The sequence below is a fragment of the Oncorhynchus keta genome, chromosome 36, assembly GCF_023373465.1.
Source record: "Oncorhynchus keta strain PuntledgeMale-10-30-2019 chromosome 36, Oket_V2, whole genome shotgun sequence".
NCBI lineage: Eukaryota > Metazoa > Chordata > Actinopteri > Salmoniformes > Salmonidae > Oncorhynchus > Oncorhynchus keta.
Genome location: NC_068456.1, coordinates 20037878 through 20064839, shown reverse-complemented (window position 1 = coordinate 20064839; position 26962 = coordinate 20037878). Strand labels below are relative to the sequence as shown.

The 26962-nt window shown below is 42.9% G+C and overlaps 2 protein-coding genes and 1 long non-coding RNA gene across 10 annotated transcripts; 1 reads left to right on the top strand and 2 right to left on the bottom strand.

Moving 5' to 3' along the window:
• Window positions 1-689: 689 nt before the first annotated feature.
• Window positions 690-5243, bottom strand: LOC118369768 (dnaJ homolog subfamily C member 9-like). Of its 3 annotated transcripts, none has more exons than XM_035754452.2 (6): window positions 5070-5243; window positions 4819-4959; window positions 4259-4513; window positions 4077-4163; window positions 3857-3983; window positions 690-3545 (listed from the first exon to the last, which is right to left on the bottom strand). In XM_035754452.2, exons 1-5 carry the CDS (start codon window positions 5241-5243, stop codon window positions 3876-3878), a joined length of 765 nt encoding a protein of 254 aa, XP_035610345.1. In that variant the 3' UTR covers window positions 690-3545; window positions 3857-3875. The 3 variants fall into 3 exon arrangements, with proteins under 3 accessions (XP_035610345.1, XP_035610347.1, XP_052354595.1); XM_035754454.2 differs by having other exon boundaries at window positions 690-3409; XM_052498635.1 differs by having other exon boundaries at window positions 690-3983.
• Window positions 4292-8620, top strand: LOC118369770 (uncharacterized). Its single transcript, XR_004822672.2, has 3 exons — window positions 4292-4432; window positions 4589-4672; window positions 5094-8620. It is a non-coding gene; the product is annotated as an uncharacterized LOC118369770 (long non-coding RNA).
• A 2386-nt stretch (window positions 8621-11006) lies between these two features.
• LOC118369767 (protein NDNF-like) lies at window positions 11007-25003 on the bottom strand. Of its 6 annotated transcripts, none has more exons than XM_035754447.2 (5): window positions 17011-17314; window positions 16161-16227; window positions 15558-15735; window positions 15157-15266; window positions 11007-13058 (listed from the first exon to the last, which is right to left on the bottom strand). In XM_035754447.2, exons 1-5 carry the CDS (start codon window positions 17269-17271, stop codon window positions 11641-11643), a joined length of 2034 nt encoding a protein of 677 aa, XP_035610340.1. In that variant the 5' UTR covers window positions 17272-17314; the 3' UTR covers window positions 11007-11640. The 6 variants fall into 6 exon arrangements, 5 of the variants coding, with proteins under 5 accessions (XP_035610340.1, XP_035610341.1, XP_035610342.1 ...); XM_035754448.2 differs by lacking the exon at window positions 17011-17314 and adding an exon at window positions 16846-17003; XM_035754449.2 differs by lacking the exons at window positions 15157-15266; window positions 15558-15735; window positions 16161-16227; window positions 17011-17314 and adding exons at window positions 18550-18674; window positions 19766-19965; window positions 24530-25003.
• Between the last annotated feature and the right edge of the window lie 1959 nt (window positions 25004-26962).

The window sequence follows — 26962 nt, the reverse complement described above, 5'->3', positions numbered from 1 at the left end:
TCGCTCTGAGACTTTGAGTAGTTATTCCCCTTGCTCTGCATGGGCCACGGCTTTTGTGGAGCCGAGTGTGGCTGTTGTTGATGTGCTCCTGGTTCGAGCCCAGGTAGGGGCGAGGAGAGGGACGGAAGCTATACTGTTACACTGGCAATACTAAAGTGCCTATAAGAACATCCAATAGTCAAAGGTATATGAAATACAAATGGTATAGAGAGAAATAGTCCTATAAATACCTTATGAACTACAACCTAAAACCTCTTAACCTTGGAATATTGAAGTCTCATGTTAAAAGGAACCACCAACTTTCATATGTTCTCATAGTCTGAGCAAGGAAGTAAAACGTTAGCTTTTTTACATGGCACATATTGTACTTTTACTTCTCCAACACTTTGTTTTTGCATTATTTAAACCAAATTGAACATGTTTCATTATTTATTTGAGACTAAATTGATTTTTATTGATGTATTATATTAAGTTAAAATAAGTGTTCATTCAGTATTGTTGTAATTGTCATTATTACAAATAAATAAATACAAATCGGCCAATTAATCGTTATCAGCTTTTTTTGGTCATCCAATAATCGGCGTCGGCATTGAAAAATCATAATCGGTCGACCTCTACTGCAGACTCACCATGTGCTTTTCAAAACAGCTCCAATGAACATTTGACCCAGGAAGAAGTTCACAAGGATGTTGCTTTTATAAATGTTATTTAATGGCGTAACACCATTGACATGAAATTGAGGGATAGCTATTCCCTGTAAATTAGTTATATTTAGTTGACATTAGTTTAAGTAATCCACTAAATAACTAATACTTTCTAATGTATTATGACATTTAGAGTGGGAGAAAAATATATTTTCTACGAAATATATACAGTTGAAGTCAGAAGTTTACATAGACTTAGGTTGGATTAACTCATTTTTCAACCACTCCACAAATTTCTTGTTAACAAACTTTTGGCAAGTCGGTTAGGACATCTACTTTGCATGACACAAGTCCTTTTTCCAACAATTGTTTACAAACAGATTATTTAATGTAATCACAATTCCAATGGGTCAGAGGTTTACATACACTAAATTGACTGTGCTTTTAAACAGCTTGGGAAATTCAAGAAAATTATGTCATGGCTTGAGACGCTTCCGACGCTAATTGAGACATCATTTGAGTAAATTGGAGGTGTATCTGTGGATGTATTTCAAGGCCAACCTTCAAACTCAGTGCCTCTGCTTGACATCATGGGAATAGGAAAAGAAATCAGCCAAGACCTCCAAAAAAATTTAAAAATTGACCTTCAAGTCTGGTTCATCCTTGGGAGCAATTTCTAAATGCCTGAAGGTACCACGTTCATCTGTACAAACAATAGTGAGCAAGTATAAACACCATGGGACCGCGCAGCCGTCATACTGCTAAGGAGACGCATTTGGTCTCCTAGAGATTAACGTACTTGGTGCGAAAAGTGCAAATCAATCCCAGAACAACAGCAAAGGACCTTGTGAAGATGCTGGAGGAAACAGGTACAAATGTATCTATATCCACAGTAAAACGAGTCCTATATCGACATGACCTGAAAGTCCGCTCAACAAGAAATAAGCCACTGCTCCAAAACTGCCATAAAAAAAGCCAGACTACGGTTTGCAACTGTACATGAGAACAAAGATCGTACCTTTTGGAGAAATGTCCTCTGGTCTGATGAAACAAAAATAGAACTGATTGGCCATAATGACCATCGTTATGTTTGGAGGAAAAGGGGGGAGGCTTGCAAGCCGAAGAACACCATCCCAACCTTGAAGCACGGGGGTGGCAGCATCATGTTGTGGGGGTGCTTTGCTGCAGGAGGGACTGGTGCACTCCACAAAATAGATGGCATCATGAAGGAGGAAAATTACGTGGATATATTGAAGCAACATCTCAAGACATCAGTCAGGAATTTAAAGCTTGGTCGCAAATGGGTCTTCCAAATGGACAATGACCCCAAGCATACTTCCAAAGTTGTGGAAAAATGGCTTAATGACCACAAAGTCAAGGTTTTGGAGTAGCCATCACAAAGCCCCGACCTCAATCCTATGGAAAATTTGTGGGCAGAACTGAAAAAGCATGTGCGAGCAAGGAGGCCTACAAACCTGACTCAGCTACACCAGCTCTGTCAGGAGGAATGGGCCTGAAACGTTTGACCCAAGTTAAACAATTTAAAGGCAATGCTACCAAATACTAATTGAGTGTATGTAAACGTCTGACCCACTGTGAATGTGATAAAAGAAATAAAAGCTGAAACAAATTACTCTCAACTATTATTCTGACATTTCACATTCTTAAAATAAAGTGGTGATCCTAACTGACCTAAGACAGGGAATTCTTACTAGGATTAAATGTCAGGAATTGTGAAATACTGAGTTTAAATGTATGTACGTCTGACTTCAACTGTGTATATATAGTGCATTTGGAAAGTTTTCAGACCCCTTCCCCTTTTCCACATTTTGTTACGTTATAGATGAATCTTGATGAAACCAAGATTTAACTCTTTGGCCAGAATGCCAAGCGTCACGTCTGGAAGAAACGTGGCACCATCCCTATAGTGAAGCATGGTGGTGGCAGCATCATGCTGTGGGGATATTTTCCAGTGTCAGGGACTGGGAGACTAGTCAGGATAAAGGGAAAGATGAACAGAGCAAAGTACAGCGCGATCCTTGATGAAAACCTGCTCCAGAGTGCTCAGGACCTCAGACTGGGGCAAAGTTTCACCTTCCAACAGGACAACGACCCTAAGCGCACAGCCAAGACAATGCAGGAGTGGCTTTGGGACAAGGCTATGAATGTCATTGAGTGGCCCAGCCAGAGCCCGGAATTGAACCCAATCGAACATCTCTGGAGAGACCTGAAAATAGCTGTACAGCGACGATCCCTATCCAACCTGACAGAGCTTGAGAGGATCTGCAGAGAAGAATGGGAGAAACTCCCCAAATACAGGTGTGCCAAGCTTGTAGCGTCATACCCAAGAATACTTGAGGCTGTAATCGCTGCCAAAGGTGCTTCAACAAGGCACTGAGTAAAGCGTCTGAATATTTATGTAAATATGACAGCTCATTTTAAATAAATTTGCAAAAATGTCTAAAACGGTTTTTGCTTTGTCATTATGGGGTATTGTGTCGATTGAGGAAAAACATGTTTTTTAATACATTTTAGAATAAGGCTGTAAAGTAGTACTGTGGGGGGGGGGGGAAATCAAGGGGTCTGAATACTTTCCAAAAGCACTATATACAAATAGTTTGCAATATCTGTTTTACATATGTTTTATTAACAAAACACTTAAATTAAAACAACATGTCATTATCTAACATAAGTGTTTTTCCTGGTGGTTAAGGTAGGGGACAGGAAAGACAATTTTCGTAGGATGACCCGAATGGCAAGTCCAACTATGCAGGGAGAAACAAAAGCCTTTTGAACACTGACATGCTTCGACTGGCTGCTTTGTACTTTTATAAGCACATTACCTTTATTTTCCCATGTAAAAAAGACATGCACAAAACTTTGGGGTTTCACATAGCATACCTTAATGGGAAGAGAAAAGACAAGCCTTAGAGAGACTCCAACTAAAAGGTAGGTGTTAGATGTTTTCCTAACAAACCTTAATGTGATGAGGGCTTAGTGTAAGGCACAGGAGACTTTCGAGGGAATAGAGGGGCTGTTTAAGTACTTGGACAATTCACCTCACTGCAGTAGAAGCCATATTCTACTTTCAGCAGAGGTGCTAGCGGAGCTTAGATCAGTAAGATAATTTGTAAAGAAATACGTGATAGATGTGTGACTAGGGGGCATATGCAGGTGTCAAGTTTTGATAAAAATTTGACCTTAACCTCTACCTTCAAGGGTTTGAAGTCTTCACTTTTTTCCGTTCCCTCCTGCTTTGGCTTTTCCTCCCTTGGAGTATTTGGCTTCCAGGTCAGACAGGAAAGAGTTCAAATTCTGCTCTCTGGACTTCTGCTTTTGCTGTTAACGAGACAAAAATACACACCATTAATGCTGTACCTGAACCCCTAAAACAGTCACCAGTTAAGATCTTGGTTGTGTGATTCAACTTACCTTTAACATCATTACAAGACTGTCATCAGCATCATTGAGTCCCATCTCTCTCTGCCTCTCCTCAGCTTCTTGTCTTTCTTCATCAGCCTGGAAGAACAAAGTATTCTCACAAATATGAACTAAAAAGAATTACCAACAGAGGAAGTGAGTGTGTACAAGTATTTGTATAAAGCACACTGTACCTTATGTTTGCGTGTTTTCTTCTTCCTGGTGCTCTCCTGGGTAAAAGCAGGGTAGGCCGTGAGTTCCCCTGCCTGGATGGCTGTCTGTATAAGGGCTGTGATCCTGGGCTCGTCCTCCTGAGAGCAGCAAAGGGCTGAGGCCATGATGGCGTCCATGTTCCCCTGGTGCTGCAGGTAAATCTGCATCACATCCTGCCTCTCCTCCTCCGTGCCTTTGTACTTCCTCTCAAACTCCTGGATGTCCTCCAATGTGATCTAATGAAGGAGAGATGGCTGTTAGAACAAATTCTAATTGTGACATTATACTGGGTGTTTGTTATTTGCTTCCAGGCGGATAAAGAAAGTCAAGAAGCTGGGGAGATACAGAGGAAGATGCTACTGGGTGATGCTGATGACAGTCTTGTAATGATTAAGGTACATTACTCAAAATTACACACGTCTAGTGACTATTTTATGGCTAAGGTATGAAAAAGAAAAGTTCTCTCAGGAGGGCCTAAAAAGTAAATACGGTGTATGGAGAAGATGTTAATCAGCTTTAGATAGTTATATAGTTAGGCTACCTTAGGGAACAGCAACCTCCAGTACTCCTCCCAGCATTGGTCCTGCTGCAGTGAGTCCGATTCCTCAGCCACAAGTCCCTGCTCATCATACACTGCCCTCTGCTCCTTGTCACTCAACACGGCATATAACTTCCCAAGCACCTGAAAGATAGGGGCTAGGTAAATGCAGCAAAATACAACTCTAGACAGTTAGCAAGGTGAACTAGGCTAACTGCAGATTTGAGTAGGTGTTTTAGATGACACTTTCCCACCTGAAATTTCTCTGTTGCCTGCAGGTCTTCGGGAGCACGATCTGGGTGAACCCTGAGCGACACCTTGTAGTAGCTGTGTCGGATCTCTGCGTCTGTCGCCTCCTTGGAAACGCCCAGCACCCCATAGAGGCTGGAGGTGTTGAACAGTGCTTGACACTGGTCGAGTAGCCACATCCCGATCTGTCAACTTTAGGTTAAAAGGGAAATCTGCAATTGAAACTATGAAATAACACATATCGAATCATGTCGTAACCAAAAAAAGTGTTCAACAAATCTCAATATATTTAATCTTTGAGATTCTTCAAAGTAGCCACCCTTTGCCTTCATGACAGTTTTGCACATTCTTGGCATTCTCTCAACCAACTTCATGAGATAGTCACCTAGAATGCATTTCAATCAACAGGTATGCCTTCTTAAAAGTTAATTTGTGGAATTTCTTTCCTTTGTGTTTGAGACAAATCAGTTGTGTTGTGACAAGGTAGGCAGGTATAGAGAAGACAGCCCTATTTGGTAAAAGACCAAGTCCATATTATGGCGTGAACAGCTCAAATAAGCAAAGAGAAAAGACATTCCATCATTACTTTAAGACATGAAGGTCAGCCAATGAGGAACATTTCAAGAACATTAATAATGTATTCAAGTGCAGTCGCAAAAATAATAATAATAATAATAATAAATGCCATTTAGCAGACGCTTTTATCCAAAGCGACTTACAGTCATGTGTGCATACAAAAACCATCAAGCGCTATGATGAAACTGGCTCTCATGAGGACCGCCACAGGAAAGGAATACCCAGAGTTACCTATGTTGCAGAGGATAAGTTCATTAGAGTTACCAGCTTCAGAAATGGCAGCCCACATAAATGCTTCACAGATTTCAAGTAACAGACACATCTCAACATCAGCTGTTCAGAAGAGACTGCGTGAATCAGGCCTTCATGGTCAAATTTCTGCAGAGAAATCACTACTATAGGTTACCAATAAGAAGAGACTTGCCTGGCCTCCACAGTCACCCGACCTCAAAACAATTGAGATGGTTTGAGATGAGTTGGACCTCAGAGTGAAGGAAAAGCAGCCAACAAGTGCTCAACATATGTGGGAACTCCTTCAAGACTGTTGAAAAAGCATTCCAGGTTAAGCTGGTTGAGAGAATGCCAAAATTGTGCAAAGCTGTCATCAAGGCAAATGGTGGCTACTTTGTTTAACACTTGTTTGGTTACTACCTGATTCCATCTTTAAAAATATTTGTATATATTTCACCTTTCTTTAACCAGGTAGGCCAGTTGAGGCAAGTTCTCATTTACAACTGTGACCTGGCCAAGATAAAGCAGTGTGACAAAAACAACAACACAGAGTTACACATGGGATAAACAAACATACAGTCAATAACACAATACAAAAATATATGTACAGTATGTGCAAATGTAGTAAGATTAGGGAGGTAAGGCAATAGGAGAAATAATTACAATTTAGCATTAACACTAGAGTGATATATGTGCAGATGATAATGTGCAAGTAGAGATACTGGGGTGCAAAATAGCAAAAATAAATAAAGTGTTGAAGGCTTCACTATTATACTACAATGTAGAAAATAGTACAAAATAAAGAAAAACTTGAATGAGTAGGTGTGTCCAAACTTTGAATAGTACTGTATATACAGTTGAAGTCGTAAGTTTACATACACTTGGAGTCATTAAAACTCGTTTTCAACCACTCCACAAATTTCTTGTTAACAAACTATAGTTTTGGCAAGTCGGTTAGGACATCTACTTTGTGCATGACACAAGTAATTTTTCCAATAATTGTTTACAGACAGATTGTTTCACTTATAATTAATTCACTGTATCACAATTCCAGTAGGTCAGAAGTTTACATACACTAAGTTGACTGTGCCTTTAAACAGCTTGGGAAATTCCAGAAAATGATGGCATGGCTTTAGAAGCTTCTGATAGGCTGATTGACATCATTTTAGTCAATTGGAGGTGTACCTGTGGATGTATTTCAAGGCCTACCTTCAAACTCAGTGCCTCTTTGCTTAACATCATGGGAAAATTAAAATAAATCAGCCAAGACCTCAGAAAAACAATTGTAGACTTTCACAAGTCTGGTTCATCCTTCAGAGCAATTTCCACACCCCTGAAAGTACCATGTTCATCTGTACAAACAATAGCAAGCAAGTATAAACACCATGGGACCACGCAGCCGTCATACCGCTAAGGAAGGAGACGCGTTCTGTCTCCTAGAGATGAATGTACTTTGGTGAGAAAAGTGCAAATCAATCCCAGAACAACAGCAAAGGACCTTGTGAAGATGCTGGAGGAAACGGGTACAAAAGTATCGATATCCACAGTAAAACAAGTCCTATATCGACATAACTTGAAAGGCTGCTCAGCAAAGAAGAAGCCACTGCTCCAAAACCACCATAAAAAAAGCCTGACTACGGTTTGCAACTGCACATGGGGACAAAGATTGTACTTTTTGGAGAAATGTCCCCTGGTGTAATGAAACAAAAATATAACTGTTTGGCCTTAATGATCATCATTATGTTTGGAGGAAAAAGGGGGAGGCTTGCAAGCCGAAGAACACCATCCCAACCGTGAAGCACGGGGGTGGCAGCATCATGTTGTGGGGGTGCTTTGCTGCAGGAGGGACTGGTGCACTTCACAAAATAGATGGCATCATGAGGGAGGATGTGGATGTATTGAAGCAACATCTCAAGACAATTGAAGTTAAAGCTTGGTCACAAATGGGTCTTCCAAATGGACAATGACCCCAAGCATACTTCCAAAGTTGTGGCAAAATGGCTTAAGGACAACAAAGTCATGGTGTTGGAGTAGCCATCACAAAGCCCTGACCTCAATCCTATAGAAATGTGTGGGGAAAGTGTGTGCGAGCAAGTAGGCCGTACAAACCTGTCTCAGTTACACCAGCTCTGTCAGGAGGAATTGGCCAAAATTCACCTAACTTATGGTTAAAACATTTGACCCAAGTTAAACAATTTAAAGGCAATGCTACCCAATACTAATTGAGTGTATTTAAACTTCTGACCCACTGGGAATGTGATGAAAGAAATAAAAGCTGAAATAAATCATTTTCTCTACTATTATTCTGACATTTCACATTCTTAAAATAAAGTGGTGATCCTAACTGACCTAAGAAAAGAGAATTTTTACTAGGATTAAATGTCAGGAATTGTGAAAAACTGAGTTTAAATGTTTTTGGCTAAGGTGTATGTAAACTTCCCGACTTCAAGTGTGTGTGTGTGTGTGTGTGTGTGTGTGTGTGTGTGTGTGTGTGTGTGTGTGTGTGTGTATATATATATATATATATATATATATATCACTAAGGGCTGGAGAAATGTAACCACATAACGTTATAGCCAATGATTCTTGAAGAATATAACTTATAAATCACTCATGAGCTTAGTTCAACTGCTATACCCCATCAGAACCCAAAATACAATATTGTTTAACTCCATTGTTTGTAAACAATGACATTTTAGGCTAACACTGTATAGCGTCAAAACATGATTAAAACTGCAATTGTATTCCCGTTGATGTTCAGTCCTTTTTTTCAAATCAAATTAAATTGTATTTGTCACGTACACATGGTTAGCAGATGTTAATGCGAGTGTAGCGAAATGCTTGTGCTTCTAGTTCAGACAATGCAGTAATAACCAACAAGTAATCTAACTAACAATTCCAAAACTACTGTCTTATACACAGTGTAAGGGGATAAAGAATATGTACATAAAGATATATGAATGAGTGATGGTACAGAGCAGCATAGGAAAGATACAGTAGATGTTATCGAGTACAGTATATACATATGAGATGAGTATGTAAACAAAGTGGCATAGTTAAAGTGGCTAGTGATACATGTATTACATAAGGATGCAGTAGATGATATAGAGTACAGTATATACGTATGCATATGAGATGAATAATGAATAATGTAGCTACTGTAGCTACTGTATGTATGCATGCATAGGTAGTTTTGTCCATCAATTTTGAGTGGTTCGCTTACGTACTTCGCTACATTTCTCCAGCCCTCTTGTTTACCAAAACAGTGGCAATGTCGCCATTTTTTTTCTTTTTTAAAAATGCAGTGCAGAAAGCCCCTGTAAATTATTTCAAAACAATTATTGTCTGCACACGTTATTCATAACGTTATTTGTTATAGCGTTTTAAAACCTCTACCTACCTTGAAACCTTCTTCTTTATCAAAATGGTGGATATCTGGTTGAAAGCTTCACTTGCTTTGTTTACAAAATTTGGCGCGCTGTCCTGTCAACGGAGTGTACGTAGGCGTAAACGCACTTTTTTTTGTTGCGTATGTTCCGTTTGTGTGTCTTTCACTAGTTACCACAGCCGCAAAGTCTACCGTAAAAGATAATGAAAAACGTGCTTAATATGTCTTAATTTAAGGTTAGTGTTAGGCATACAGTTAGCAGTTTGGTTTCAAATCTCATTTTTAGAAGATACATGTTTTTTACATGGGCGGGGTTTATGACTTTGTGACTGTGGTAACTATTTGTGTCAATCATTTTAGGCACAGGTTGACGAACACCCATTCTGTCTGTTGAAGCAGGTACAGTGACTTAGCGATTGGCGGGGTGGTCGGGCACAGCATCAGTAGCTGTGCCACTACAGTTTCTGGGTTCGAGTGAGTCCAGGCTCTGTCGTATGAAACGCCGTTTGGGTCTTAAAGCACGTGGTCGAAACGCCATTGGTGCGGCTGGTTTGCGGGTTAAACGGGCATTGTATCAAGAAGCAGTGCGGCTTGGTTGGGTTCTGTTTCGGAGGACGTACGTCTTTCCCGAGTCCGTACGGGGTTGCAGCGATGAGACGAGACTGTAACTGCCTATTGGATACCACGAAATTTGGGAGAAAAAGTAGTACATTTTTTTTATGAAAAAAAAAAAAATGACTTCGCCTACAAAACTTCTCGTTCTGAAAATGGCCTATGTGGAATCGATGAGTCAGAAACATTTATTCTAGTGTCAAAATTGACTACAAAGTGTAAATAGATAAATGTTGGTCATAAAGTCAGTCTTGTCCAAAACTGAGATTGATAGGAAGAAAAACATGTAACTGAATGAAGGATATCCTAACAGTTTGGTTGGTTCGGGTTAATTTAATCCTGCCCACAGCTGGCTGCTCCCAAGTAATCATCAATTCGGAGTAGCTGCAGGCGATGCCATTGTAAAGCCCATGGTCAATTTTTTTCGATATTGGTCAGTGTTATCCGGGATCTTTGGGACATACCTACCCTAAATCTTAACCATTCCTTACCATTTTAAATTTCAACTTCAATGGGACGTCCCCGTTACACCCCCCCAAAGCCCTAAAAACATCAAACCAGAAATTCATATATTATTTTAAATAATTTAATTAGACAACTAAGAGTTGTGCAACATTAAAATGTTGTCCAATTTACATTGTGTCATTTATTGACAGTCCCTAACTATCCCCAGAGATAGGCTATCCAAAGTCCAAACAACTTTGCCACTATTTCACACCGGCCAGTTGAAGCTAATTGCCAATATAATTTGGCTACCTGTTCCCACCTTCAAACACACAAGAGACACCCACATCAAACCACACCCAAAAACCAACTCAAGTTTGAATTCAGTCATGGCCGCTAGCATTTCTTAATGAGGTCAAATCAGGAAGTGCAGTGATCTCTCAATCATTATTGCCTCTATATCAATAATATTGTCATCGAAAGTATTTTAAATCATGTTCTTTAGATTTGAGATTTGTGATCTTTAGTCTTACTCTTTAGTTTTGTAGTAATCATCTAAGCAGCCTAGAGATAAATAAATGCCAGTTAGTATAGGGTAGGGGTGTGTTGATCTCTCAATTTGTTTTCTCAACTAAGTAAGCAAAGAGACAAGTCAACCAAAAGAGGATATTGATGAATGTTGATTCCAGGATACAGATACCTAATGTGTGTTTATTGGTGTATTTGAAGTATAGCACAATAATACATCAACGACAATGAAGCTAGTCGCTAACAAATTTGATCTACTTCATGCGAAAGCAGAACACAAGATACACATTAACTTTGCGCTAAGCATCAATAGATTATCCTATCTGTGTTTTAAGCCTGTAGAACAATGCAGCACTAAATATATACTGTAGGTTCTTGCCAGAAGTTCTCTCTCCCCATTGCAAAGTATAATCAAATCTCTATCTGCTTCTGTTGCATATTTTTTGGCACAGTCTTCACTAAAAATGTGTATTAATCAAAAACGTATATCCTCCTTTGTACTCAGTCACACAATTTGTACCTAGACAACTGGCACATCATCAACAACTATAAACAAAAAGACAAAAAGCACAGGTTACTGAATTGGAATGAATTTTGCTGGTGTGCAGTCGCCCCTCTGCTACTCCTACCCAATCCATGAGTACCAGTGTTCAAATGTGACCACTCTTCACAGGGTGTACCACATTTCTTAACAGTCTCCCTCGTAGTAGAATGACTTTTTCATGGTAAGTCTTTGTAAATCACCTTTTTGTTAAGTCCAATGCTGCTGCAGACTGAGACTAGGAGTGGGCAGCAGCTCAGCACTCCTTCCTGGTTCTTACTGTCTTGCTGCTGTACTTTATGGGGATCCCCCAGCGTCTCATTAGATAGACATCAAATATGTAGGCCACCCCAGGCTCCAGGCCTCCGATCACGGCTGTCGTGACAGCCCGTCGAGGGTTGAGCTCCTGGAAGTATTTACACAGGACCTTCTCAGTGTCCGACCGTGACTCAGGCCCCAGGCAGGGTGCCGTGCCTCCCTTCTTACCTCCCCCCTTACCCAGCCTCTGGCGGTACACGCAGTAAAGGCTCCTCTCCTCTGTGCCCATCCAGGCCAGGGTGACAGATGCACAGCTCCTGAGCCTGTTGAAAGACTTTATCTGCAGAGTGGAGGGGAGCGAAGGTATCCCTTGACGATGGTAAGTGGAGGACACCTGCATCTTAACTGAGGCCTTCAGCACTCCTGGAGCAGCTTGTCTGGGAGCCGCCGTCCCCTCTTTCTCCAAGTGGATGAGGTAGGAAGGGCTGCCCTGGAGCCAGATCTGAGCAAGGTTTTCTCCCACAGCCTGGGAGCTGAGCTCTTTGCCCTTGCTGGAAACAGTGATGTTGATCTTCTCACTGCTTTCGCAGCTCTGTAGAGTGAGCAGGCCACTCTGTTGCCAGCCCCGGGGGCGGAAGCTAAAGAACTCCCCAGAGGTTGAGCCTCCATCCTGGAAGGTCACCCACCGGAGCTCCCCTTCCCTAAGTGGTGTGATAGCTGGTCGGGCCTCCTCGTGTGTTTGAGCGAATGTTCCAGTATATGCGGCACTGGTTCCATTTAGCCTGTCAATCAAAAAAACGTCAAAGTAGTATTGCGTGTCAGGGACGAGCTCAGAGACCGTGCACACGCTCTCTGTTCCCTTACAAACACATTGAAGATGACCATAGTCGTCACGGAGCGCAGCGGGTGACTGGAGCTCAGTGTCAGCATCCCACTGCTGCCACCACCAGTCTTTGAGAATCGGCCACACAGTTACTTTCCTCTGTTTGTCCTTCTCCCTTTTCTTGTCTTTCTCCCGCTCCTTCCTGATGCCCTCCTGGGCGGCACAAAGATTGCGGTAGTTGTGTTTGCGATTGACGAGGACACAGTAGTCATAGCTGCGTTGGGTGTGCAGCCTTTTGAGGGGGGCACTGGGGACCCAGCTGAGGGTGACACTGGTCATTCCTACACCCAGGGTGCGGACACGGGAGTCAGAGGGAAGCTGTGGGAAGGCCCAGGAGGTCCCAGAGCCCTCATGGAGGTACACAGTAGCCCTGGTGTCCTGGTCCTTGGACCGCAGCCTGAGGATGTAGATAGATGCTGGGGCGTACGAAGGACCTGTGTAGGTGTTCATGGCGTTGCCAGTGTAGGTGTGTATCTTAGCTTCAGTTCCAGGTCCTCTCCACCACACCTCTGGCATACTCTTCTTGGTACTCCCTGTGCAGAAAACACTGTTAAGCCACAGGTCATGAATATTCTGCCTCCTACATGCACACAGTGCCACACACAGACTTACACTAACTAGACAGAACGTGCTCTCACAGTCATTGAAGATAGTAATACAGTTCTATATTCATCTTGATTACTTTTAATTCATACAGTACTCAACTATAATCAATTAAGTGCTAAAAAGAGTTTACCTTATTCATATGAACCCCTTTTCACCATAAGCATTTATAGTTTCTCCTGACATAAAGGGGAACTGCACCTGCTGAGTTGGCCTAGTTTTTTGGCTTGCGCCTCAAGAAATGCTGGTGGCATTGAGTCACTGATGTGATCATCCTATCCAGTTTTGCGTCCCCTTTGGCTCGTGCGGTGGGGAAGAACTTTGTGGGCTTTATTCCGCCTTTTCTCAGGGTACTAAGTTAGTGATATCACTTTGGTGTGGGCTGTGCTTTGGCAAAGTGGTCGGGTTGTATCCTGCCTGGTTGGCCCGAGCCGAAGGGGCCACAGTTTCCCCCGACCCCCCCGCAGTCTCCAGTATCAATGCTACAGTAGTCTATGTGCTGGGGGGCAAGGGTCAGTCTGTCCTATCTGGTGTAATTATCCTGTCTTATCTGGTGTCTTGTGTGATCTTAGGTATGCTCCCTCTAATTCTCCCATCTCTCTCACCGGATGCACTGCCTTGTCCCGGACCTGCTGTTTTGACCCCCAATCTACCGCACCTGCTGTCTCGACCTCTGAATGCTCAGCTATGAAAAGCCAACTGATATTTCCTCCCGAGGTGCTGACCTGTTGCACCCTCTATAACCACTGGGATTATTATTTGACCCTGCTGGTCATCTATGAACGTTTGAACATCTTGAAGAACGATCTGGCATTAATAGCCATGTACTCTTATAATCTCTACCCGGCACAGCCAGAAGAGGACTGTCCATCCTTCAGAGTCTGGTTCCTTTATAAATTCCTGCATTTCTTGGGAGGTTTTCTTAACCACTGTGCTTCTACATCTGCATTGCTTGCTTTTTGTGTTTTTAGGCTGGGTTTCTGTATAAGCACGTTGAGACAACTGCTGATGTAAGAAGGGCTTTATAAATAAATGGGATTGACGGCCATGATTGAAGCCAAACATGAGTTGGCTTGGAGGTGTCGTTTGATGTGGGTGTATCCTTTCCACCACCAAGACACCCATCTGACAGAACCTTTCCCCCAAACTCAATTACAAACCTCCTGCAGGTTGAGTTCAATAACTACAGGCAGATGGTCAGATGCCGGAGGAAGTTTTGAATAGGTCAGTATCCTACAGTGACATAGGAAGAATGCAATTGCTGAATTTATGTAGATATTCTAACCTAAGAGTTTTGATCATTTTCAAAAGTAGTAACAGGCCCATTTAGAATAAACAACCCTTCACATAATAAATAAAACATTGAGAGTACAGATTATTGCATGGGACAATATACAAACCTTACCGAGGAAGATCATTTGAAAAATACAATTGAGTAAATGTATACAACAGTTCTCAATTGTATTTGTTGTTGTGAAAATCTAATTTGACAGATTTTTAAGGTTGTCATTAGATATGGGGTCGGCATTGGGTGTCCCCGCTGAAAAAGTTTTAATACCACTGACATAGAAGCAGTGTTCAGCTAACATAATGTACACCTTTCATTGTCATTCCCAGGTGATACAGATACTGTGCCTATTGGTATTTTGTCTGGTGGTAATGGGGCTACCTTGGCAAACATGTCAAGTATGGTCATACCTTTCTGTGTGTTATACTGTATATAACAGGAGTTCCCTAATCACAGTGCAGAATACACAAGGTTTCTCTCTCCCCATTGACTGAAAGCATTCAAAAACAAACAAATAAGACAATACAAATAAGTTGTGTCTAGTTACATTTTAATGCTGAGTGCCAGGTCTCCATTCAAAAACATCAGTATCAAGCCTGTCTGTCAGTCTGGACTTCATCACATAATATTGCAAGTCTACATGTGCTGGCTCCATACATGTTTCTGTGAACACATGGGTAACATCTGGGTTACACAAACAGGTTTTATGTAGAAGTTTGAACAGGTCAGACTAAACCTACGTGAGTCTGGTCTTGCCATCGACGACCGTTGGTGAGCAGGCACGAGGTGAGGCGAGGTCTTTGCCAGAGTCCCATTGATGGGCATAGCAGCATAGATCAGCTCCTGGCCCCTTATCAAAGATACTGGTTGGTCACACACGATTACAATATCAATGGTGGGTATGACTAGCCTGGTGGAACCAACCTGATCACTGCGTTCACCTTTCTATTTCACTTCAGATATCCTAAAATGTGAAGTGAAGTAGAATGATGAACACAGCGATCAGGCTGGATCCACCAGGCTTGGTTATACCCTGGACACTACATGCATCGAAGAATTAGAAAATAAGCAACAAATAATATCAGTTTACATAAATTATGTTTCACAATTGGGTTATCAAATGTATCATGAAATAGGTTACCTTCTGTATTTGTACAGAAGGCGGTCTAAAGCTATACTGTTACACCAGGGCATGTCTGCATGATGCTGATGAGGGCCCCCTTGTTGGTCTTCACTATGCTGCATGTTTGGCTGTAAACTGGACAGCTCTCGAACAACTGTAGCAGGCAATCTTATGAGGTTGTGTTGACAGGGAGGGCCTGTGACAGGGTGATATAATAGACAGCCAAGTAGTAAATTGCATTTTGTTCTAAAGAAAGGACAAAGCTTTTTGCTAATGCACTTAACCAAAATGTATCTACTAATTGTATTTGCTTGGCTGGGGAATTAGCCTACTAGTTTATCCAGCCATGTATTTTTTAATACAACTTTTCACATAACACACATTCCGTTGTTGTTGATGAAGCCGACTGTGTCATCTGTGCAGTAAGGGCCACTATCAGAGGCCTCATGATGGCGTGTCCTTTTCATCGTTGAGGGAGATTGGCAACAGGTGTCACAAGAGTAATTGTGTCGCATGACAACTTTTATTCTGAGGTCTTACCTTAGAAGCTATGAAAATAACAGGTGAACTAAGGTCTCTAAACCATTGCAATCACATTGCTGGACATGTTATGATACCCACCTTTGCTCCTTTTGGTAGGTCCATTCATGACCAGGGGATCAGTCTGGCACCCAACTGTGCACTTTATCTAACAGAAAAACAGGGTCAAGGATTATCATCATCATCCCTCAATTATAAACAGAGCTCGAAAAATAACGTCATTTAATTTGGATCGTAATTCTATTTTACAGAAGTAAAACTGACTGGCTCCAGATTGGATCAGATTCAGGGCAGTGACGCAGTTACACCATGCAACCAACTATATGACATATTTTGCTATGGCCCTGGGTTGGTTTGAGTTTGTTGCTGCTACTCACTACACTGTTGTCAGACATTAGTTAGCTAGTACCACCATAACTAGCTGCATTCAGTATCTATTTGTGCCCTACATGGGTTGCATCTCGTCTCTGGGGCTAATGTGACAGTTTCGTCTAAATTACACTAATTTAGAGCTGCATGGAAATATGACGACATTGTTAAAGTACGCAAATAATTATTATGAAACAACTTTGCCATATGATGATGTCATCAAATTGACTTTAGAGAGATGCCAATGTTGTCATTACTGTTACTAGAAAAGTTCGTCAAAGATAGCTAGCAATGCTAACGTTAGCTAGCTAAAATATGGTGGTTTCCTCAATCTTAGTTGGCTGGCTATCTGGTGACATCAGAATCATGACAAAAGGTGTTGCTACTAATTATTTGCCTTCTTTTGAAATGTTATCATGTTTCCAAGCCAAATCGAGTTGTACTGAGGTAGGCTAACGTTAGCATGGTACCTAACTAGTTAGCTATGCTAGCGATCAAAGTGATAATGATGATCAAAATATACATCACCAGCAGTCTATGGACTAGCTACCGGTATACTCACCACCACTGGAGACCGCAATAAACTCCAACCACCTATTCCGCGTGATAGGGTCCATCCGCAGGGCATGCAAACCATAGTTGTTGGCTGTGCAATCCGTATTGGGCTTTTCACGCCGTGATCCTTTGAACGCGTTGAGGGCGATGAAATAATGAAGCCACATTCAAGGAAGGGAAGCGACGTGGGCGGAGGGGCGATGTGCACGTGGAGTTTGGGAAAAGGGGGCATGATATGTTGACATCCTAATCCAAACCCAACCGTCATTTACTCGTTGTGAAGTACGGAGGTTTCACTCCGTTTTTTTGACGATACTGACTTTATTACCAAATGTATCCAATGTACACTTTTTGGTCAATTTCGATACTAGAATAAATGTTTCTGACATCAATGCAGCACATACTGTTTTCAAAGGGATTCCTTGGTTTTAGGGGCAGTTACTCTTTATTAATGAAATGAAAGGGTACCAAAATGTTACACAATCAAACTGAATAATTTAGGCATAGGTTGGGAAGCCACACTGAATGATTTACACTGAGTGTACAAAACATTAGGAACGGCTTCATAGTATTGAGTTACACCCTCCTTTGCCCTCAGAAAAATACTAATGTTTTGTACACTCAGTGTCGCTGTTAACTTCATAAAGCTGTATGTCCATCTAGAATACCCACTGATTTTAACTAAGCAGGCTGGTGAGGGTCATGGAGGATGTTCATTGCTGGCCTAAATAGGCAACTTTTGTGTTTAATCGATGTACATTTTTTTTTGATGCACAACCATAGATTATTATAACATTTAAATGTAGTTATGTAGCTTAGATTTATCTCTTCTTTATTTTGTCACTCAACTCTTGAAGAGGTTTTCACCAGATATGCTCTTTTTTCGGGTTTCACTTAGCCCATAGCATCACAAATAAAAACTGCAGAGTCTGATCTTGGGCGTGAATATGATACATTTTCAATGGAATGCTAAAGGTCTAATTTAAGCTGAATTTCAGTTTATACTGTACAGGGTAGAACTTGCATGCCGTTCTGTACAACCCTATCTATTTGGCACTCAGTATATGTCTTATTTGAAATGGCAAATGTTTTAACTCTCTTATTCTCAAGTACTGGCAATACTTCAGTCTAATCTCTCTTACATTCAGGAAAAACGTGTGACATTTAGATATATTACTGTCCTTCTTGCTTTGAAATTAAAGAAAGCAAAAGGTAAAATGCTTGGAAAGATTGTCCAGTGATATACTAAACCGGTTTTATTCAGTATCCTGGGCTCAGTACTGTGTGTGTGTGAGTAAGAGAGCGAGAGAGAGGAAAACAAAGATGTGGAAAGAGAGAACAAGACCAATTGATTGATTAAGTCTCTCCTATCTTGTAGACATTTATGACCAGGGTTAGTCTTTTAATGGCCACTATGTCAAAAAGAAATGTCTCCAGTTTGAATTGGATTGTGGTGTAATGAAACCGAATTGATATGAATATAAATTACATGTGAGAGGGTGTTGTGTGTAATTGCTTTTATTGTCTATCAGTGTTTCACACTCACAGTGCAGACTCTTAGGCGGTTTGTCCTTCAGGGTTCGGGCTTCAAGGGTCCACTCGATGGGGAGGTCACAGGGACTGACGGTCACAGACATCATCGCAACCTTCTTCTTGAGTGTGAAGTACAGCCTGCACGAAGTTAGGTACCACACAAAAAAGGGATTCTACTTCAAACGTTTTCATGCCTTTTTTGTCCCACACTTAGAAAGGTACTGTAACATGTAGCCACTAAGGCATTTAAAACATGTACAGAATGTTTATCCGTTTTTTTCTCCATACACTGATAAACCCATAAAGTTAACAAGGAGAGGTCAACTAACAATCCGTGATGAACTTCCATGGACCTGCGCTGTACAGATAGAGATCTCTTTGCTCACATCTCCACATTAGACCCACCACATCTCTGTGCTTAGACATTATAGTCTCCTTCTACAAGCTTATTGTTCATCGTCACAATAGAATTAGATTCAAACTCACCAACTGAACACCAGCTGATTCTGACATCATTATTTGGTCGTCTTTGTACTGTCACCAGCATCACTCATCAAGGTGAGTCATTCAATATCGAGACGTAACGTAATTGACCTCTATGTTATCACAGCCACCAAAATATTTACTCTGCCCTTTGAAAAGCATCGTCCTTCTTTTACATGTATGTTCTGGATCAACTGCTACTGTGCTGCTGTTTCTCAACAGCTGTGCCATGCTAAAGTTGTGAAGGGTAATACTTGGATTAATTGATTCATTCATTAGAATCATCATTAGCAGATTTTTTTTCTCATTTTCTAAAATGTTTGTTTCATCATGCATAAATGCATCAATGGACAGACTGCAGCTCACACGGATGCCCAGATTCCAATTTACAGCTCCCAGTGTTAGAGCTCTACAACTGGCACTGATCAGCAGAGCCTGGGCCAAGTGGGCTGCTCTTCCTGTCCATGGGGCCACAGCACTGAACCACTGCCTTTCCAACAACTAAAGGAATGGCTATTAAGATTAAGGCCATCATTGTTGTTGCTCAAACCCATGAAGAATTACGCAGGAAATCACCATGTAACCTTGTAATTATAGCCCTTTGTAGTGACAGTATAAAGTTGGACAAAGGCAGGATATTAAACAGAGGCCTCTCTTAAGTATTTCAATCTATGTCCAGGACATGGAACATTAACATTTAGTGTGCAATACTATCCACCTCCCCTGATGGGGTCTCTGTGCTGTACCTCCGGGTGCGTCCTTTGGGCAGATGCATGGTGGTGACCTTTCCATCAGGCAGCCAGGCGGTGGGGCGGAGTGGCACCTCGTTCTCAGGAGCCAGAGCTGAGTGTCCTTGGGGCCAGGGGGTGCCACAGAGGAGAGACACGGCCAGGCAGAGATGCCAGGCCATCACTGCCATCATTCACACTATGCCGTCCCCCAGGAACTGAAAGATCAGGGGGAAAGGTAAAAAGCATCCATCAGTTCCATCACATAGTTATGCTCCTACCATTCATCAAGTACTAAAGAGGTCTAGTAGCAGATGATTCATTAATGTGAGGTAACATTTCCACTGTTCACACGGAATAATTCATGCAGGAAAGCAAACTGTCTTGCTATAATACTCTGGATCTGTATGGTGCAGCTTGACACGTGGTGTAAAATCCCTCATTGTATGACTTTCAAAGTGTTAGGTGGATTGCAAATATCACTCAGAAGTGGATTCCTTTGAATTTACTGTATACCTCTATTTATAGTAAGGTAGTTGAAATGGTTTTGTTCTCTAAATATACGGTATTTTTTCCTGGTCTTTTACATCCCTTGTTATCGGAGAAAAGCAGCCAATTTAGTATAATCCAATTGGAATACAGATTATTTTGACAACAGCAGACAAAGCTGCAAGAACTTTGAAACCGTTTTCAGATTGGGATGTTTTTTTTTCTTTCCTGTTCTTGCTGTTGTGATGATTTGTAGATATGATTACAGGTCTTGGTTCTTGTCTCCAGAGAGAAAATGCATTTGTTCAAAGTCACAGTCTTCAAAAACGTCCTCTTGTTGGTGTGTGTTTGTCAGCGTCACGGCTGTGCCCTGCAGATCAGATGACAATCGTACATAGGCAGTATGCAGAAGAATCTGAGTCTTGATCAGGCCCTGGGACCTCCAAGTTCCACACCAACAACAGCTGCATCATTACAAAGTACGGAGGATCTCATTATCTCAGTAGAGGAGTGAGCAACCCATAAAGCTTTACAGGGAGAGAGGGAGATGGGGAGAAAGATAAAGTAGAGAGGGAGGGGGAGAGAGAGAGAGACTAATGAGAGAAATGACAGGAGTGTAAGGACATGGGATCCAGAGCAATAGAGAATGAGAGTAGGGGAAGGACATGGGGTCCAGAGTAATAGAGAATGAGAGGAGGGGAAGGGAAGGACATGGGTCCAGAGGAATAGGGAATGAGAGGAGGGGAAGGACATGGGTCCAGAGTAATAGGGAATGAGAGGAGGGGAAGGACATGGGTCCAGAGTAATAGGGAATGAGAGGAGGGGAAGGGAAGGACATGGGTCCAGAGTAATAGGGAGTGAGAGGAGGGGAAGGGAAGGACATGGGTCCAGAGGAATAGGGAATGAGAGGAGGGGAAGGACATGGGTCCAGAGTAATAGGGAGTGAGAGGAGGGGAAAGACATGGGGTCCAGAGTAATAGGGAATGAGAGGAGGGGAAGGACATGGGTCCAGAGTAATAGGGAGTGAGAGGAGGGGAAGGGAAGGACATGGGTCCAGAGTAATAGGGAGTGAGAGGAGGGGAAAGACATGGGGTCCAGAGTAATAGAGAATGAGAGTAGGGGAAGGACATGGGGTCCAGAGTAATAGAGAATGAGAGGAGGAGAAGGGAAGGACATGGATCCAGAGTAATAGGGAATGAGAGGAGGGGAAGGACATGGGTCCAGAGTAATAGAGAATGAGAGGAGGGGAAGGACATGGGGTCCAGAGTAATAGGGAATGAGAGAATGGGAAGGACATGGGTCCAGAGTAATAGGGAATGAGAGGAGGGGAAGGACATGGGTCCAGAGTAATAGGGAATGAGAGGAGGGGAAGGACATGGGGTCCAGAGTAATAGGGAATGAGAGGAGGGGAAGGACATGGGGTCCAGAGTAATAGGGAATGAGAGGAGGGGAAGGACATGGGTCCAGGGAATGAGAGGAGGGGAAGGACATGGGTCCAGAGTAATAGGGAAGGAGAGGAGGGGAAGGACATGGGTCCAGAGTAATAGGGAATGAGAGGAGGGGAAGGACATGGGTCCAGAGTAATAGGGAATGAGAGGAGGGGAAGGACATGGCGTCCAGAGTAATAGGGAATGAGAGAATGGGAAGGACATGGGTCCAGAGTAATAGGGAATGAGAGGAGGGGAAGGACATGGGTCCAGAGTAATAGGGAATGAGAGAATGGGAAGGACATGGGGTCCAGAGTAATAGAGAATGAGAGGAGGGGAAGGGAAGGACATGGGTCCAGAGTAATAGGGAATGAGAGGAGGGGAAGGACATGGGGTCCAGAGTAATAGGGAATGAGAGAATAGGAAGGACATGGGGTCCAGAGTAATAGGGAATGAGAGAATGGGAAGGACATGGGGTCCAGAGTAATAGAGAATGAGAGGAGGGGAAGGACATGGATCCAGAGTAATAGAGAATGAGAGGAGGGGAAGGGAAGGACATGGGATCCAGAGTAATAGGGAATGAGAGAACGGGAAGGACATGGGGTCCAGAGTAATAGGGAATGAGAGGAGGGGAAGGACATGGATCCAGAGTAATAGAGAATGAGAGGAGGGGAAGGGAAGGACATGGGTCCAGAGTAATAGGGAATGAGAGAATGGGAAGGACATGGGGTCCAGAGTAATAGAGAATGAGAGGAGGGGAAGGGAAGGACATGGGATCCAGAGTAATAGGGAATGAGAGAACGGGAAGGACATGGGTCCAGAGTAATAGAGAATGAGAGGAGGGGAAGGACATGGGGTCCAGAGTAATAGAGAATGAGAAATGGAGAGAGACTGTGACAGGAAAATAAGAGAAAGTGTGATGGAAGAAGACACAAATTAAGCTAAGTGGTGTTGACTACAGCTCCATGTCTCATTGGCTCATAACTGGTGCCACATGCATACTATAAACCAGACCTCTGCCCCCCACCCCCTCTGTCTCTCTGTTCTCTTCTCTCTCACACACTCTCTCTCTCTGTCTCTCTGTGTCTTTCTCTCTCATTCAGACTTGTTTTTTCTCTAAATGTGCCTGCTGATAAAATATGCATACGTCCCCTCAGCAAATTACAGCCAAAAGGACAACCCTTTTTGGTTCCAGATAAATCCCCTTTTGGTCCCAGGTAGAACCCTTTTGGGGTCCAAATAGAATGTTCTGTGGAAAGAGTTAGAACCCAAAACGATTATACTTGGAACCAAAAGGGTATTTCCTGGAACGATAAAGGGTTGTTCAAAGGGTTCTCCTATGAGGATAGCCTAAGAACCCGTTTAGGTTCTATACAGCACCTTTTTCTCTGAGAGAGAGAGAGAGAGAGAGAGAGAGAGAGAGAGAGAGAGAGAGAGAGAGAGAGAGAGAGAGAGAGAGAGAGAGAGAGAGAGAGAGAGAGAGAGAGAGAGAGAGAGAGAGAGAGAGAGAGAGAGAGAGAGAGAGAGAGAGAGAGAGAGAGAGAGAGAGAGAGAGAGAGAGAGAGAGAGAGAGAGAGAGAGAGAGAGAGAGAGAGAGAGAGAGAGAGAGAGAGAGAGAGAGAGAGAGAGAGAGAGAGAGAAAAGAAAAAATAGTGAACTTAACCAAAGCTCTCTATAAATACACACATGGTCCTCACGGACATTCTCCTGCCACAGGATTGGGGCATTGAGTTTATTACCACGTCTTTCTTTCTTCCTCCATCTCTCATTTCTGTCTCTCTTACAGTAAGTCTCTCCTATCTAATTTCTTTATTTTTGCTATCTCTAATCAGCCTTCACTGTGTCTCGGTGCACACAGGCCTGGAGTCAGTTTCAGAGTGCTCAGTCCTACTGTTATCAGTATGGACACGGTGTCAGATGCCTTCTGTCCTAGACTCAGGGGTCCCATCTGCCTCCTATGAGTGGGTTGGAGGGACAGATTAAATGGCATGAGGGGGTGCATGATATGGCGAGGGGGTGGGAGGAGGAGGGTAGGGGGAGCTGGACCTTGATAAGATTTTACGGCTGTTTTTCTACCCCATTGTTAGTGTCTGAGTATGTTAGCCTTCTCTCTCTCCCTCACATCCACCACCCCTTCTTTCTCTCTCTCCTTCTCTCTCTCTCTCTCTCTCTCTCTCTCTCTCTCTCTCTCTCTCTCTCTCTCTCTCTCTCTCTCTCTCTCTCACACACACACACATGTGCACACACACACACACACACACACACACACACACACACACACACACACACACACACACACACACACACACACACACACACACACACACACACACACACACACACACACACACACACACACACACACACACACACACACACACACACATACCCTTGCTGGATCTTCATTGCATAGGTCCTCTTTCCGACTGCTATCACTTCCCACTACACATTCACACTTAGCAACTCTTATGGGGAACTAGAGGAACAGACTGAGATACAGGCTGACAGAGAGACACAGAGAACGAGGCAGTCTGACGGACAGGAAGCCAGACAAATGATTAACAAGCAAGCAGTCATAGTCAAACATACAATGGTTTAGAGGAAAGCTATGTAGAAAAGGATGTAAATAAAAACAAGAAGAACAACATAAAAGCTTCACTATCTGCGTCATCTATTTGTCCCACCGACAACAAATGCAAAGTACTCCAAACCCCCACATAGCTTTCTCCAACCTCCTGAGACTGAGAGAAAAAAAAGACTGATGTAGAAAACAAGTTTGAATAACATCCAGGCTTGTTTATCGATGTGAACATTTCAAGATGATGCACACACAGGCACTTGACAACGACAACATGCGTGTCCTTACCTCACAGTGCACTCCAGAGCAGAATACGAAGGATGAGAGGAGAGATGGACAAGAGGAGGATGAGAGACGGACGGGAGGAGGAGCTCGAGTCAACACTAAGATTTTTGTTGGACGCCCCCTTCCCTTCCTTGGGGTTCGCCTCTCTGCTTTAATAGGTGTCTGGCTACCACGGCACAACTCCCAATGTGTGTGTTCAGGTCCCAAGGCACAGTATTGGGTATCTGCAGGTCCCACTCAGTCACACGTGGAGCCTTGCTCTATACGTGTCCTACAAGATCTGTGATGGCTATGTGAATGTCAGCCAGTCCGTGAGTAAAGCTTCTCTCTCTTCTCTCTCTTCTCCTCTCTTCTCCTCTTTTTCTCTCCTATTCTCCAGTCCTGTTCCGAGCTCACTGGGAAGTGAGCAGCAAGAATCGAACAGAGGTAGACACACGTGTGTAGTGTTAATGTGTGTATGTGTGTGTGTGTGGGTGTCTGTTCAGACTGAGAGTGACTGAGTGAGTGAGTGGGTGAGAGTGAGGGGACGGATGGTGAGGTCGCAGATTGGGGGTGGTGGTGAAGGGAGTGTGCGGGGGGGTTGTCAGGAGCAATGGCAGAGGATGGGGAGAGGGTGATGATACAAAACTTGCCCACATTAACCATTCGCTGGAGGATCTGATAAGATCTGTCTTGATTATGAGCTGGGAGCTTGAGATCACATCTTGTTCTGGCCTTTGATTTGGTGCCAAGAGTTCCTCTAATTGACTATGAACACAAGAATAATGGCTTAACAGACAGAAGACATGTCAATGAAATACCACTGTGTCCACACCAGCCAGTAACAGTAGCACAACACAGTATAGAAGTGGGGCAAGCAATGTCTAAAGCCGGGAACTAGGTTGGAGTGGTGTGGTGTGAGGAGGTACGGAGTCTCGTAGGGGACAAGTACAGCTCTCAGAGCAAGCAAGAAGCACATTGATATCAGTGGCTCTCCAACCCCACCCAGCCTTCCCTCTCATCGCCACACAAAGACACACAATAGAGAGCCTCATGTAGGTACTCTCTGCTCTGGTCTTTAATCAATATCGTTTGCATTGTGTGCTACTCCCCTCTTTTTTCCTTCACCAGGGCTTTTCTGACCCATTCTTTAGCTACTTCAGCAAGGCTATTGAGGAGCTCTGAATGGCGCCAGTTCACCCAGAGGGGGTATTGTCTGTCATTATACTAACCTCAGAACCCTATGCAATTTGGGGGCTTAATGCAATACCCCCTGCAAATGTATTAATGAGAATATGAATGATCGGCGCAGTATCAAAATCTGTCACCTTTTTTAGGAAGGACCCCGCTGCTGGACTCTTTCAAAGCTATCAGCTCTCCCCCTATTTCTCCCTCCCTGGCCCACTTTAGAATCCCTCTGAAGTTTTAAAAGTTGAAAATCTGGCAGAGCACGATATAGCTGATGCTTTGAAGGCTACATTCTGATTGACCTTTGGGGGTTATAGCCCATTTACAGCTGACTGCGTGTATATTACATTTATTTCAGTGCTGCTGTTTAGTGGGGGGAAATGGATCAGCATATCCGAAAGTAATGTCAGGAAAGTATTCCTGTTCCAGAATCCACCTCTGTCGCCGTTGTATCTATAAGGTAATTCAGCTTGCCTGCGAGCCTATGACAGGTATACCAGGTCAGACACCCACAAAACGCAGAGCCTCTTTCCATCTCTCATTTTCTCTTTCTTTCTTTGGTGGGGTCTGCACCATCAGAGCTGGCCTGGATATTTCTTTTGATCTCACAGCTTTCCCTCTTATATTGCCCTTAATAATTTATCAACAAACAGTCACTGGACTAACTCTGTCCGCTGAGAGCGACAAAAACCAAGAGAGAAAATTTCATTTAAATAATTGCATGAAAGAAACTGCACAATTGCCACTTTCATTCATTATTTATGTCTGCTTACAAGTCATGCATAATGCAGGCACCGTCTTTATGACGATCATGTATTAAATGGAATATTTTTAGGGTTGGGGGCTCAGTTGTACGGGACAAACAGCATGGTGACTGTTTGTAGAGTGACTGGATGTAGCAACATAGTGCAGTGACTGTGTTGTGGAGTGTTGCCTGGCCAGTGTTTGAGATAGAGATATTTGGCAATGTTAACATGTGTTTTCCATGCCAATAAAGCCCTTTAATTGAATTGAGAAAGAGAGAGAGGTTGCTAGCTGACAACGGGTTAACAGAAATCTTTATTTTTAACAACGTATCATCACCAGCCACCCATCTGCTCCTGAGCTGGCAGAGGGTCCCTAGAGAGAGAGAGAGAGAGAGAGAGAGAGAGAGAGAGAGAGAGAGAGAGAGAGAGAGAGAGAGAGAGAGAGAGAGAGAGAGAGAGAGAGAGAGAGAGAGAGAGAGAGAGAGAGAGAGAGAGAGAGAGAGAGAGAGAGAGAGAGAGAGAG

Coding starts and splice junctions, on each gene's coding strand:
- LOC118369767 (XM_035754447.2), bottom strand. CDS start 17,271: ATGACGGTTGGGTTTGGATTAGGATGTCAACATATCATGCCCCCTTTT. Junction 15,736..16,160: donor ACCTACCAAAAGGAGCAAAG/GTGGGTATCATA, acceptor ACCCTGTCACAG/GCCCTCCCTGTCAACACAAC. Junction 15,267..15,557: donor CTTCTGTACAAATACAGAAG/GTAACCTATTTC, acceptor ATCTTTGATAAG/GGGCCAGGAGCTGATCTATG.
- LOC118369768 (XM_052498635.1), bottom strand. CDS start 5,243: ATGTGGCTACTCGACCAGTGTCAAGCACTGTTCAACACCTCCAGCCTC. Junction 4,514..4,818: donor GGAGGTTGCTGTTCCCTAAG/GTAGCCTAACTA, acceptor CTCCTTCATTAG/ATCACATTGGAGGACATCCA. Junction 4,164..4,258: donor AGAAAACACGCAAACATAAG/GTACAGTGTGCT, acceptor TTGTTCTTCCAG/GCTGATGAAGAAAGACAAGA.